Source organism: Triturus cristatus, chromosome 5_2, assembly GCF_964204655.1.
Source record: "Triturus cristatus chromosome 5_2, aTriCri1.1, whole genome shotgun sequence".
NCBI classification, from domain to species: Eukaryota; Metazoa; Chordata; class Amphibia; order Caudata; family Salamandridae; genus Triturus; species Triturus cristatus.
In genome coordinates, this window is record NC_140588.1 from 512,719,171 (window position 1) to 512,733,744 (window position 14,574).

At 46.0% G+C, this 14,574-nt stretch overlaps 1 protein-coding gene across 4 annotated transcripts in view; it reads right to left on the reverse strand.

The window, feature by feature from the left end:
• Nucleotides 1-14,574, reverse strand: part of GOLGA4 (golgin A4) — an 840,043-nt gene that overhangs the window by 191,741 nt on the left and 633,728 nt on the right. For all 4 annotated transcript variants that reach the window (XM_085607536.1, XM_085607535.1, XM_085607534.1 and 1 more), the window contains one exon: nt 3,178-3,308. In XM_085607536.1, coding sequence (XP_085463662.1) covers nt 3,178-3,308 — 131 coding nt within the window. The remainder of the gene's footprint in view (nt 1-3,177; nt 3,309-14,574) is intronic.

Here is a 14,574-nt window from a genome sequence, read left to right on the forward strand (position 1 = left end):
TACTCATGAGTTGTGGAATAAATGGATTCATTTTACCATGATTGTATTGGTATCACCATGTCATCCTGAGATCACTAAGCCACCCCATGGTTACAACTATATTCTCCCTTTTTGGACTTCCCTTGCGGTTAGGGCTAGTTATCTTCAGTCTTCGTACCCTTTTAAACCTTCATTTGGACACACAGATGACGCTTAGGGTCATCTGCTTTAGCTCCCTTCCCAAGAAATCTGACTACTTATACAGAGATTGGGGTGATTCCCATAACAGTACTATCTATGGGACTTCTAGAGTAGCTTAGTTCTTTTTCCTCTGGAAGTTACAGGTATTTCCATTCAGCAGGAAGTGTTTTGGGAGGACTGGGAAAATGGCCATCAGGATCTAGTAGCCAAAGGGTGAAATTGCCTTCTCAGCACTTCTCCTCTGAAGGTGTCATTTTGAAGAAATTCTACTGGAATTCCTCTCTGACAGTCTACAATACTGATTTACCAGGACAGTGTCCAATATTAGGGCCATGGTTATTTGGGTATCCAGAGGTGTTTGGCTATGTTCGGCTATCTTGACAAGAAAGGTCTGCCAGAAGCTACTTGCTCAGTACCTCTGCTGAAAGCATTCTCCACAGTCGTTATAGGCATCCATCATGACTCCCATCATGACTCCAGTCTGTGAGTTTACCCTTCTATGAGTGAGAAACCCAGCTTTGGAGGACAAAGGAAGCAGACAAACACCAAGAGAAGCAGTAGCAGTGGAAAGAATGCAGCTACAGATGACCCAACTTTGAAGTTGACTCCTTTTTAGGTAGCCTACAATGGCTGCTAGTTCTGCTGAAATTATCTGGTTGAAAGGCTTTCTACACACCATTCATGTATTTTATAATCCCTTGTGTACAGTTTGGCTTTGTGGCTTTTAGACTGTCCTTTCTTGGGAAGTTGTCACTGTCCCAAGGCTTGGCAATAAGACAATAAGAAGTGAGTGGCCTACTAGGCCTGTTTCACCCACTCTGGTGCAGAGGCCTCGCTCCTGAGGTTGCTTGGCAGTTCTGCTGCTCCTGCTCCACAAAGATTTGCATTCTAGTCCCAGGTCAAAATGACTTTAAGCTAGCAGTATATGGTCTTCTCGGCACAGGGATTAATGTTCCTTTGTCTAGGTACACACACTTTTGTCAACATACAACTTTCACCCTTTGGACCTTTTTCTAGCTGACTGTTTTGTGGTGCATCTTGAGGATCCTTAATTCTCCCTTGTAATCTTTTGTTCTTTGGTATGGTTGCATATTGTTAGGAAAGGTCCTCCCTTCCATCTACTCAGAGTTTGAAATCTCATATTTCCCTCTATTCCCTTCCCTTTTAGGTAGCCTACCATGGCAGCTAGTTCTGCTGAAATTGTTTGGTTGAAAGGCTTTCTACACACCATTCATGTATTTTATAATCCCTTGTGTACTGTTTGGCTTTGTGGCTATTAGACTGTCCTTTCTTGGGCAGTTTTCACTGTCCCAAGGTTTGGCAATAAGACAATAACTTTCACCCTTTCGACCTTTTTGTAGCTCACTGTTTTGTGGTGAATCTTGAGGATCCTTCATTCTCCCTCGTAACCTTTTGTTCTTCGGTATGGTTGCATATTGTTAGGAAACGCCCTCCCTTCCATCTCCTCCGAGTTCGAAACCTCATACTTCCCTCTATCCCCTTCTCTTGTCATTGTGGTATACGGCTCACTCTATGTTTATAACTAAGCCAAGCCGCTCTCCATGCAGGCTACCAGGCTTCAAATGTTAGCTCTTTTGTAATGGGCAAAAATGATACAAGATGTACTATAGTAAGTTACTTGCATGAAACGTAGTTGAAGGCTCTTTCACTTAAAAGCCTGTATCTGGCTAACACTTAAAGCTGAAAGAGACTAAAACTCACCAGTAGACAAAGCTTGTAAGGGGTGGGTATTTATATACTAAGCTAAGATTATTTTTAGAAATCAGTTTCCATAAACTTTCTCTGAAAATCTGCTATGAAACAGCAAAGAAAGAAATCTGTTTTGTGAACTAGGACCAACAAACCAGTCATTTTTCCTAATACTTTTCGCTTAAAGCAAAAGTTTTGATGGATTCATAAAATAACATGTAGGAATGGTGTGACCTGTTATGATCATCAAATTAGAGAGTCACAGTCCTCAGATACAAACATGGGTGAGGATACAAAAAAACCAGGGGCAGGGCGGGACGAGAGCCAAATAACCGCATTCTCTTGAAGCTCCTAGCGAGGCCCCGATCTACCAGTTTGGTTTGCCGTTCCGGGCCAATAGCACCTAGAAACTTTGATGGACAGTGGTGGAGCAGCTGAAGCACTGATTAGACAGAATAATAGTTATTTTGGCTCAAGATGACCTACGGAATCCCTCCTTCACTCCCTTTAAAGAGGAATTTCATAGCGCCAAACTGCATTGGTGTGACAGAGGTCATGACGTTGGCTACTCACATAAGGCTGGGCCTTGAGTGGAAATGCAGCTAAATAACACATACTCTCCAATGGAGCACTGACAAAAAAAGAAAAAAGTAATTCCCTTGTTGCAGGGGCGGAAGGATACAAGTCATCGAGTCAAAAGGGTAGTAAAGAGGCTGTGCTAAAAGACCGGGACACACACGAGAAGACTAATGTAAGCCATCCAATAAGAAGCTAGCAAATCAGACTGACAGAAAAGTCAACCAATGGTAGGCAATGGCCTGACACAAGGCCCGCCTTATTTACTGCTATTGTCCACAACAGATCTTCAACAACATACAGGTGAAAGCTGTCTGTAAGTGAGATCTAAAAATGATTGTTGCAGCAAGCATATGAAGGCAACCTCCTCCTCTTACAAACCTAATTCAACTTACACTTGGGCAGACACTTGTAGGGGGCTTTATATACTTGGAAAATTATAATTTTAGCTTGCAAGCACTGGAGTGGCCTGGCCTACTCCCTTTGATAGGCACTTATAATTGGACAGTTATTGTCCTCCAAAAGATAGGAGGTTCAAATTGGATCAAGCAGAATTTTGAACAAAGATCCCCTCCTGCAATAATACAATGAGATACAAGTTTGAGGGGTTGTTAAAAAATTCAGATCACATCGCACTTGGAAGAAAAATGGCACTTTGAACATGAAACAACGCATTGCAAAACCAGTAACCTTAAAAACTAACTTTTATACCTCCAAGATCTCCTCATATTTGGTAGCTGTTCTTTTCAAATCTTCATTTTTTTCAGCAATTCTTTTATGCAGCTGGGTTGCCTCTATTTGGTGTGATTGCATTAATTCAGCCTCTACCTCCTGTGCTTTGCCTGTAAGAAAAATATAATTAAGATTATAATATTGAACTTGTACAACCAATTTTTTACTGTAACTTATCAAATCTACAGTTCTGAAATATGCAAGTTATGTGTTACCACTAAAGGTAAAAAAAAATAATCGGACGTACTTTTCTTAATGGTTAAATGACTAATGTAGAGTCATGATTTTCTTCTAGAAATCAATATTTGGGACATATATCTTTGTCCTACAGGCATTTCTAAAATGTAAATTCATTAATGTTTTAGTGCTTTATATTCTGGTAAAAAGATTTTCAGCAAAGTACAGAACATGTACATAGATGTTTGCCTGTTAGCTTGCCATTTAAGTGTGAGTCAGAGAAAAACCAGTAACACTGTTCTGAAAAGAAAAAAAAATTGGAAATGGGTGGAATAAATGGTCCAAGCCATCGTTATCACCTTCAACAGTTGTGTAACACCTTAATACTGTACAGTTTAAAACTTGGTCAATAAACAAAAACATTCTGTAAACAACTCTATTAGTATTAACTATGATTAATACATTACTGGCCCATGAGTTTGTTTGCCACATATGTTTTTGTTGTCAAACACTGGAAACAAATCACGTAGCACTTTTGAAACACGTGCTGTAGGTTATCCCAAGCATATAAGCCAATTCTCAAAGGCCTGATTCTTACTCTATTCTCTAAGGTTCTTGACTTTTCTTCAAGTGCTATTCTGCTACTGAATAACAAGAAAATCACACATTAACAGCAAAACCACCTACATTTGTAAACATGCCTGGCACTCTTCCATCTACTATTTACCATGACATCAGAGAGAACATGTCTAACAACCCTTAGCTTCTCAGAAACCCAATGTGCAACTGTATGCTGTTAATATCTTTTTTTTTTTATTTATTTTTTTTATTTATGGAAATTTTCAATTAAGAACAGCAAGAACACATATTCATCGTTTGGTACATAGTACAGAATACATAGCAGCAATGCATGACAACATTTTCAAATTCAGGTATAGTCCAGCTACTCATAGTGGAATAGCAAATCATACATCAATGTCAGGAGGGCATTTAGAAACATTATTTAGCAGGTGGGTGCGTTAATACATTAGCAGTAAAAGCACCCCAAATGTCTCGAGGCCTGGAGGCTTGTGGCAACTCCTCCCCATAGCACACAAATTGATCACGACAATATGCGACATCTTTAAGCCATTGTGTCATCTGCGGTGCAGGTCTACCATCCCAGTGAATTGAAACCCTACGTCTCGCCAACAGCAGCCCCATTGCAGCCAGCTTACGATTACAAGATTTAAGCTTTAGCACGTTTCCCAGGAGGCATAATGTCATATCACAGGCCACAGGATCACCAATAATTTCCCCCAGAGCCCTCGTAACCTTATCCCAGAAGTCCGACACCTTCGGACAGCTCCAGGCCAGGTGACAGAAATCAGCATTATCCGCCCCACAACGCTGACAGCAGGGCGAGTCCCTGAGCCCATATTTATGGAGCTGCACCGGCATATATTACCTTTGATGGAGATATCTATAATGAATTAACCCCAAGTTTTCATTGGATGCATATTGACCCGTTAGCCTACAACATGACTCCCATTCCTCTTCTGTCAGTGGCTGTGTTAATACATCATTCCATCGTCCCATAGGCCCCATAGCAACAGTCGTCTCATCAGCCTGCGACGCGTTGTACAACCTGGTGATTAATTTAGTTCTAAGTTGCGAGGTGTATAGTATCTGTAACGCTGTCAAAGTAGGGGGCTGGTCAGGAAACCCAGGGTACAATGCTCGAGCCGCAGCTCTCAATCGACTGTATATAAACGTCGCAATAGCAGGCCTAGATTCTTCCCCCATAAATGTCTGAAGGTCAATAAATTTGGCAGCAGGGTAAACATCACCCATAGTGTATATTCCTGCTCCGTGCAAAACTGTGAGTGAGCCCGGCTCACTAGACACCGATATCCCCTCATGGTGCAAAAGTGGCATTGACGGTGCATACAATAGCAATCTCGCGGCACGTTTCCCAAGTTCTTTCCACGCATGCGTCGTACATTGTATTGCATCTATTTCGCCTTTTTCAAACACTGTAGTGCTGTTCACAATCATCGCCTTCAGCGGTACTGGTCGCACCGCCCCAGCCTCAACCGCTACATGTGGTGTGTATGGCGGTGCAGCCTGCCAGTAAAAGGCATAGTGCACTTGGGCACATAGGTAATAATATAAGTGCATATCAGGCACTCTAAAGCCTCCCATTTCATAGGGTCGTGTCATGACCTCCCATCTAACGGGCGGTTATTTCCCACCCCAAACCAGCGTAGTCAATAAGCCGCGGAATGTGTTAAAAAACATGCGACTTCAATATTATGGGTATGGTGATGAATAGGTATAAAAATTTAGGTAGAACTATCATTTTAATCAGGGCCACTCGGTCTGCGAACGTCAATGGTAGATGTATCCATCGAGTGACCTGTTCCTCAAGCCGGGTAATTGCAGTGCCATAGTTTTCCCTAAGAACACATTGCGGGTCCCTGTGAACCCACACCCCTAAATATTTAACAGGGTCCTCACTGCACATCAAAGGGAATCCTAGCTCAAATTGCTGTGTGGATGTCGTCAGAGAGAATAGCACCGATTTATTCCAATTTATCCCCAAACCGGAGTGCCATTCAAACCTTATATATTCCCTAATGAGTTGTTCTAGGTACACTGCCGGTTCTCGCACATATACAACCATGTCATCAGCGTACAAGGAAACTGCCAATGGTCTCTGATGAAAACGCAATGCCGCCTTGGCGTGACGCTGTCACAATATACAAGCCAAAGGCTCCAGCACTATCGCAAAAAGTATAGGCGACAGTGGACAGCCCTGCCTCGTTCCACACCGAATTGGAAACAGTTTGGATGTCCTACCATTCACTCTCACTCGGGCCACAGGATTGTCATACAATAATTTAATCCAGTTAGTGTAAATGTAGGGTACCCCCATACGATGCATAACCTCTATCATATACCGCTAGGAGATGGAATCAAATGCCTTCGCGGTGTCTAATAGGACCGCTGCAGCAGGCAATGTGGGCTCCAGAAGATGTAAGATTGCAAAGAGCGTTCCCATGTTATGGGCTGTGGATCTCGCAGGGACAAAACCAGACCGGTCCTGCAGCACCATGACAGACAATAATAACTGCAACCTCGTGGCCAGGATCTTTGCGAGTATTTTAACGTCCGTATTCATTGACAGCGGTCGATAGGACTCACATTTGTCAGATTCCTTCCCAGGTTTCAATAAGGTGACAATCAGTGCCTCACACAGTGTGTCTGGTAGAGTCTGCTGTTCATAGGCATCCTCAAACATAGCATGCAGTTGTGGCACCAGTATATCAACATATTCCTTATAAAACTCCGCGGGGAGCCCATCCGTGCCTGTAGCTTTCCCATTGGGTAAAGCAAGGATCGCATCACGGAGTTCGCCAGGCGTTATAGGGTGCATTAAAAAATCTTGTTGCCGTTTGTGCTGTTCATATCTAAATGTTACAATCTGACCTCACTCCCTGAGAAAGAAGACATGGGAAGATAGGCACCATTCCCACTCGACCCTTCCTGAGAAACCAGAGATCCATGCAAGAGCTGGTCTTGGGCCAGTGAAAGCCACTGTTGTTTGAAGTTTTCTGAATCTGCTCAAGACCATGTGAATGATTGGAAATGGTGAAAAAGCGTACAACAGACAGTCGTTTCAGTGGTCTCAGCACCATAGTTTCAACAGAAACATCCATCTGGTTAGCTGGAAATAGATGCATCAGTGGAACACTCCACATTTAAAAATGTTATGTTACTTTGGTAAGGCCTCACCTGGTAGAGACGCTATGTGGCTGCAGATTCCTTACTTTTGAATATCCCCATGTGTCAGACTAGATCCGGAAATTTTTCGAGCAGTCTCCCCATACGCAAGTAGTTGGTGTCACTCGGCTACGCATCGGTGTCATCTGCGCCGGGGGTGAAGTCTGCGATACCTATTTAGGCACATCTTTGCCATGCTGACGTCAGTTACTTTTGCAACTTTCCATGCCAGGAGCGCAGAGCCATGAAGAGAACTGACCACTGGTGTCAAAATGTTGAAGGACCTAAAAAGGTAATCCTTACACCGGTTTGCAGAGCAAGTAGGATTGGTAAGGAATCTGCAGCTAGATAGAGTCACTACCAGATAAGGTATTACTGAAGGTAAGTAACTTGTTCATCTGATGGAGACTTCTAGCTGCTGATTCCTTGCCTCTAAATAGATAGCTAAGTAATACCTCCCTGGAGGGTGTCTGTGAATTTATTGAACCAAAAAGTCCTGTAGGACCGAGAGGATGAAGTGTCCATCACAATGGAGCCGATTGTCCAGGTGGCAATGTTCTATGAACATGTGTAGTGATGCCCACATCACTGCCTGACAGCTGTCCAGGAGAGGAATGCAGCACGCTAACATAGTGGTTGCAGCCTTGTATCTGCTAGAGTGAGCCTGCAAGCCCTCAAGGGGGTTGTTTCTTGGCCACTGTGTAGCAGATCTTAATGCACAAGAATGATCCATCATCTGATAGTCTACTCCTGCTCATTCTTCCCTTCTTCGCTCCAGCATAGCCCGCGAACAGTTGACCATCCACCGGCGTCTCTTTTGTGTGATCACGGTAGATCGATAACGTGAATTTTTGGGTCCAGATGGTGCAGTCTCTCCTCCTCTTTGAAGGGATGAGGCAGAGCAAAAAAGGTAGGCAGGAAAATGCTCTGGCCTACATGGAAGGGGGTGACAACCTTTGGAAGGAAGGAGGTACATGTCTGATGAACCAGCTTGTCCAGGAAGAAGGTGGTATAAGGAGGGTGCCCCATGGTAGGGTGCTGTGTAAGGAAATTGTGATCCCCAGCAGCTGGGCAATGACGACAGGAGCCCCTGTGCTGGGCTTGGCCCAGGCCCCAAGTAGGACTGTTGCAGGGATTCTGCTTATGCACAGAACTATGCGCAGGAAACCAGGACCTCAGAGAATTGTGGTGTACCAGAAACTCCCCTCAGAACTAAGAACCCCTATCCAACTAGCTTAGTGTCACATTCGTTATCCGAGATTTAGCTCGGCGGTTCAAATGTATAGACAACCCAGAACAAGCGACTTAGATACTATCAGGAGTGGTAGGAACCCAAAATACCCGTTGGTAGCTATACATCAGTCCACAACAGAATAACAAAGACACGGTAAAGTTTAAAGAGTTTATTTTATAAACCTCGCGTCCTAAGATGCAGTACTTTGGCTAACACAAGCAGACAAATGGTTAGGATCAGCACCATCAGCATTGTTACAATACCATAGAAATGAAAGGAGCAATCATAATAATAATGACAGTGGAAAGCAACCACCCTGCTTTCTCTAGCAACTAATAAGGTATTATTAGACTAATAGAAGGTCTCTTAGGCTTGCATGGGGGACCCCATACCTTATAGATCAGCTTAGTGGAATCACATCACAGGATCAGCTAGGCTCTCTCCTGCAACAGCTCTTCGTTTCGAATGTAACAGAAAACATGCTGCTCTGTAATATTAAAGGGCTCGTCTTTCAGGTATTGGCAGCTGTATGTATGTTATGGCTAAGAAGTGGTACGATCAACCTGAACACAACAACCTGCCCCGTCTAGTGACCCAGACTCGTTCTTTACACGGTGTACAGACCAAGGTCACAGCTCGCTGTTAAGGATGTTAAACAACAGACGGTTCTCATGTGAAGCAAAGTCGAGTCAGCAGTTCTCGAATGAATAACATGTAACAACAGTGTCGCGTGCAAAAGCAGCAGAAGCAGCAAGCTGGCTTTCTAACAGCCATCGAGGTTATGCTAACTTAGCGTTGTACATAGGGCGTGGTTAACCCACACTACAGGACGTCTGTAAGGGTTTCATTGAATGGAAGTAGCTGTAGGACCTCTGCCAAGGCGTTAGTCTTGACAACCACTGAGCATAGGTTAAGGTCCAGGACATCAGCTGCCCTGTGCACCACCCTTGCAAAAGAGTCTCCCTCCTCCATAGTCACAAAAGGAGGGGAAACCAGGCCAGTGTCAGGTAAGGTGTTAAACCCACTGATTTCTCCCAGTTGCTCATACGAGTTATTTTCCTCAACTGGGTAGTACCCATAAGGGTACCAGGTGAGGGAGATGTTTAGGAGGAGTCTATTGTCCTAAATGTCTCCCTCACCAGGCCTTTCCATCAAATAAGGCACTAGCTTGGCCCTGGGAAGAACGTCCTCGGTCAGACGATGGAGTCGGAAATTATGATGGTAATGCAACACCTAAGGGCATCCGTGAGAAGATACTAACTCCTGAGGCGAATAGCCGGGAGCACGCTCGCATTTTAAAAAAGAATTGTATTGAATTGTGTGTTTTTACCTGACAAGCACTTCCCCCTGAGCACTCCCCAGCCCTTCCTGCTTTGGGATTCCCCGCGGAGCCGAGCTAAGGGCTGACGCGGGTCTGAAATCTCTTGCCGCCTTTCCGCCACTCAACTCTGGCCACGCCCACAGCCGTGAGGCCACACCCCCCGAATCCTCTACATAAGGCGCGCTGAAGCCAGAGCCCGCAGTAGAAGATACTAACTCCTGAGGCGAATAGCCGGGAGCACGTTCGCATTTAAAAAAAGAATTGTATTGAATTGTGTGTTTTTACCTGACAAGCACTTCCCCCTGAGCACTCCCCAGCCCTTCCTGCTTTGGGATTCCCCGCGCAGCCGAGCTAAGGGCTGACGCGGGTCTGAAATCTCTTGCCGCCTTTCCGCCACTCAACTCTGGCCACGCCCACAGCCGTGAGGCCACGCCCCCCCTCCCAATAAAACCATGTGCCACCCCGGACGCGCAGCGGACGCGCCGCCAACGCGCCGAAGGCACGCCAAAGGCAAGCCCGTCTGCGCCCGTCCGCGGCCGGACGGGGACAGGGGCCACCCCCCCTGTCCTCCGTCCCATGATTCAATATAACCCAGCTGATCTTCTCAAACATAATCCCCCCAGGGAAGCTCGCTGCCTCCACCGCTACCACCCCCTAAGCCTCCCATCCTTCTGCCAATCCTGCAACGCCAGACTAAACAGCACTCAGCAGACATCGGACCAGCAAAATTACTCCTTACTACTTTTAAACTGTAGATCTCTGCCAAAACATAGTGCAGATATCTCCCTATTAATAGAAGACCGGGCACCTGACGCCATCTTTCTAACAGAGACTTGGCTGACTCCGGATTGTGACCCCGATGTGATCCAAGCACTACCTCCTGGCTACAAGATCTCATGCAGAGATCGCACGCAAGGTAAGGAAGGAGGCATTGCAATCATTCATAAATCCCAGTATCATTGTCATTGTACCCCAGACCCATTTCAGGACTGCGAAAGCATGGCTTTCTGCCTGAAATTCACCCCCAATGACAGTCTAACAGGAGCCCTCGTGTATCGCCCCCCAGGCTCACTTAACGACTTTCACTCCCTACTCCCTCCGCTAGCAGCAGAATACGTAATGTCATCCTCCAACTTTACGATTCTTGGAGACCTCAACATGCACTTTGATAACATCAATGACGGTACCACTAGGGAGCTAGTCGGAAGCCTGGCTGCGATTCAACTGGAGCAACTAATCCAGTCCCCTACCCACGACAAGGGCCACCTGCTTGACCCTGTCTTCACTAATTGCCCCAACCTTTCGGTCGGCACCATCACACATCTCCCCTGGACCGACCACTTTCTTATCCCCCTTGACTGGAAGATCCACAAATTCACTCCCCCCATTCCTACACCACGTAAAATGAGGAAATGGTCTAAGCTTCCACTGGAACAATGGTCAAATCTACTATCTGCCACAAAGCCGTCTCTATCCCAAGACCCCATACTTGACAATAGCAAAGTCCACAAATGGATCGAGGACTCCATCGACTCCATCCTCCCCATGAGGAGAACCATTCTAAAAAGAGCGCGAGCAACCGCTCCGTGGTATTCAGATGAGCTTAGGAAGAAAAAACAGCAGTGTAGACAACTTGAAAGAAAATGGCGCATGGGATACGACCCCGTCGAAAAAATCAGGTATAGAGAAGCCATCAGGACCTATAAACTGGAAATCAATACAGCCCAATCCACCTACATTAGAGAGAAGATTATGTCCGCCAAGTCTAAACCAAAAGAAATCTATCAAATAGTTAAGAGCCTTTCCAAGATCTCCGCCCCGGCCGTCCCAGCCGAAAACCACATAGATAGATGCAACGAGTTAGCTGAATTCTTTTACCAAAAAATAAATAAAATCTATTCGTCATTCTCAACCCCTGCATCTGAACCCACAGCCACTGAACCTTGTTCTCCAACGCTGAATGAATCCCCCGCGCAAGCAACGCTAAACAAATTCCCACTAATGGACTCAGACTCACTCCAATCCCTGGCCTCACAAATAAAGTCTGGCTCCCCCCGCGACCCTGCACCCCCCCCGTACGATGAACATGGTTAGCCAAGTCATCTTCCCCACTATCTTGGAACTCCTCAACAGCTCCATACTAAAGGGCGTAGTGCCCCCAACCTGGAAACAGGCGATGGTGAGAGCACTACTCAAAAAACCTACCCTCAACCCGAATTACCCAAATAACTATCGTCCCATCTCCCTGCTACCCTGGACAGCCAAAATCTTGGAGAAAAATATTAATATTCACCTCACTAAATTCCTTGAAGAGAACCGGCTACTGGATTCCACCCAGACCGGATTCCGTCCCAAACACGGCACAGAAACAGCCCTCTTAGCCGTGACGGAGGAATCCAGGAGGATCCTGGACCAAGGGGGATCAGTGGCAGTGGTCCTCCTGGACTTAAGCGCCGCGTTCAACACTGTCTGCCACAAAACCCTTCTTTGCCGGCTATCCCATCTGGGACTCGCCGGGGCCGCCCTTGACTGGTTAAGCTCCTTTTTGAGCGGAAGGACTTTCCAGGTCTTCGACGGCGACTCCTGCTCCACCAGTAGATCCCTGGATTGTGGGGTACCCCAGGGCTCCTCCCTAAACCCCACGCTGTTCAATGTGTACATGAGACCGCTGGCTGAGGTTGTCCGCCAATATGGTATCAAAATCATTTCATATGCGGACGACACCCAGCTGGTGGTCTCCCTGGCACAGAAGAACAGCGGGCCCCTCTGGGACAACCTAGCGGACTGCATGGAAGAGGTGAGGAAATGGATGACAGCATCCTCATTAAAATTAAACGGGGATAAAACTGAGGTCATGCTCCTCGGCCCCTCCACCCTCACTGACTTCGACCGGCTATGGCCCCCTAGTTTAGGCCCACCACCTACCCCGAAGGAGAATATCAAAAGCCTGGGAGTGTGGCTCGACAACTCACTTACTCTGAACACCCAGGCTACCAAAACTTCAGCAACTTGTTTCGGTATCATCCGGATGCTGAAGAAAATTCTGCCTCTCCTACCTTTCGAAGCCCAACAGGTGGTTATTCAGGGCCTCATCCAGTCCCGGATAGACTTCAACAACGCTCTCTATCTGGGAGCCCCTGAATACGTGCTGCAAAAACTACAGCGAATCCAGAACTGTGCTGCACGTACGCTACTTAAGATACCGAGAAGAGAATCTGCCAAAACGGGAATTCGATCACTCCATTGGCTCCCGGTGAGGGAAAGAATAAAATACAAAACCCTATGCATATCCCATCAAGCATTTCACAGAGCAAACCCGGAGATCAATCATTCTCTTCTCACTCCCTACCTCCCCGGGAAACTACTGCGCTCAACTAACGCATTTCTAGCCACAGTACCTAGAATTAAGAGGTCAAGAGCAGGAGGCAGGGCCTTCACCCTCAACGCCGCCAAACTATGGAACTCACTTCCCCTATCCCTTAGATCCAATCCCATCCTCCCTTCCTTCCGCAAGGAATTAAAAACTTTCTTGTTCAGAAACTAATTACCCACTTGTCTCCCTTAGCTAGTCCCTCAGTGAACCGGTTTTTCTACTCAGCGCTTGGACGCCTTAGGGCAGCAGTCGCGCTTTATAAATCCCCTTTCATTTCATTTCATTCATTCATGGCACTAGAGGGTACGCTGAAGAAAGTCTGTCTTGCCAGCGGCTCTACTCTGGATTTAACAAAAGATCCAATGGGTCCAACTGGTGCCTAGGGTGAACCAGCTGGCATGGTCCCAGTAGGGGATCCTTTATGAGCCTGTGGAACCTGGCCATCCAAAGACGAGCTGGATGGTTTAAAAAAATTCCTTTAGCTGGGTTGGGGGTCGCTCAAGGAAAATCAGGGAAGCACGGAGAAGACACCAGGTCAGGCCCCGCAGACTGACAATGCCTGAAGTGCAGAAGCTCCCTCTTCTCGTCAGATGACAAATGCGGGGAAGTCAAAGAGTTTGGACTTCTTCAACTTCTTGTATTTGTGGGACTTTCCTGACATCCCTGATGACTGAGTGTGACGAAGAATGCCTGGAGGAGCGCCACAAATGGTCCCTGGACCTTCTCTGCGAACGGGACCAGCAGGTTTCTTTGGTGACCTCCTCACAGCAGGAGATACATTCTCAGAAGAGTTGACAAAAAGTCGAAACAGACCACTCAAAAAGCAACTGAGAGGTAGCTCAATTGGGATCAGCGCTATTTGGTGCGGAAAGGAAAGAACTGACGTTAGCGCGTCGAAGTGGTGCCTATATAGGTACCCTGCATTTCACTTCTGGCACAGACGATGCCACCTACAAGCAAGCAGGGGTACTGCTTGAAAATCTTCTGGATCGAGTCAGATGCCTAGGGATATTCAAAGATAAGGAATCTGCAGCTAGAATTCTTTATCAGATTATTGCAGACTCTTCACAGACAAATATAACTGGAGAATGCTTCAGGCATCTAATCAAACACTGCTCTCTATTTCCTGGTAAAATGCCTTACATAGTTGCTACTCAGGGCAACTGACCAAAGGTTTACCCCATCACATTAGTTGGCATAATGCACAGCAGTCATGCCTTCTATGAGCACATAAACATAAATGCCTTGAACAAAATAAGGAGAGCTACCATAGACAACCCAATGTTCCGGAACTCCAAATGACTTGAGGGGTAGAAACTGTGAATTATGACTAAAAGCCACAAGCCACTAAATCCAGGCTACCCAGATATGCCACCTGAACCAGAAAATGGTATACGCAAATGTAGCTGACTGTCCCCTAGTAACCGCTACTCAATATCATAGCAACATTTGGTTTTATTTGCAGCAGATCCTGTGCCTGAATGGGATTAAGAGAGGCCAAAAAAC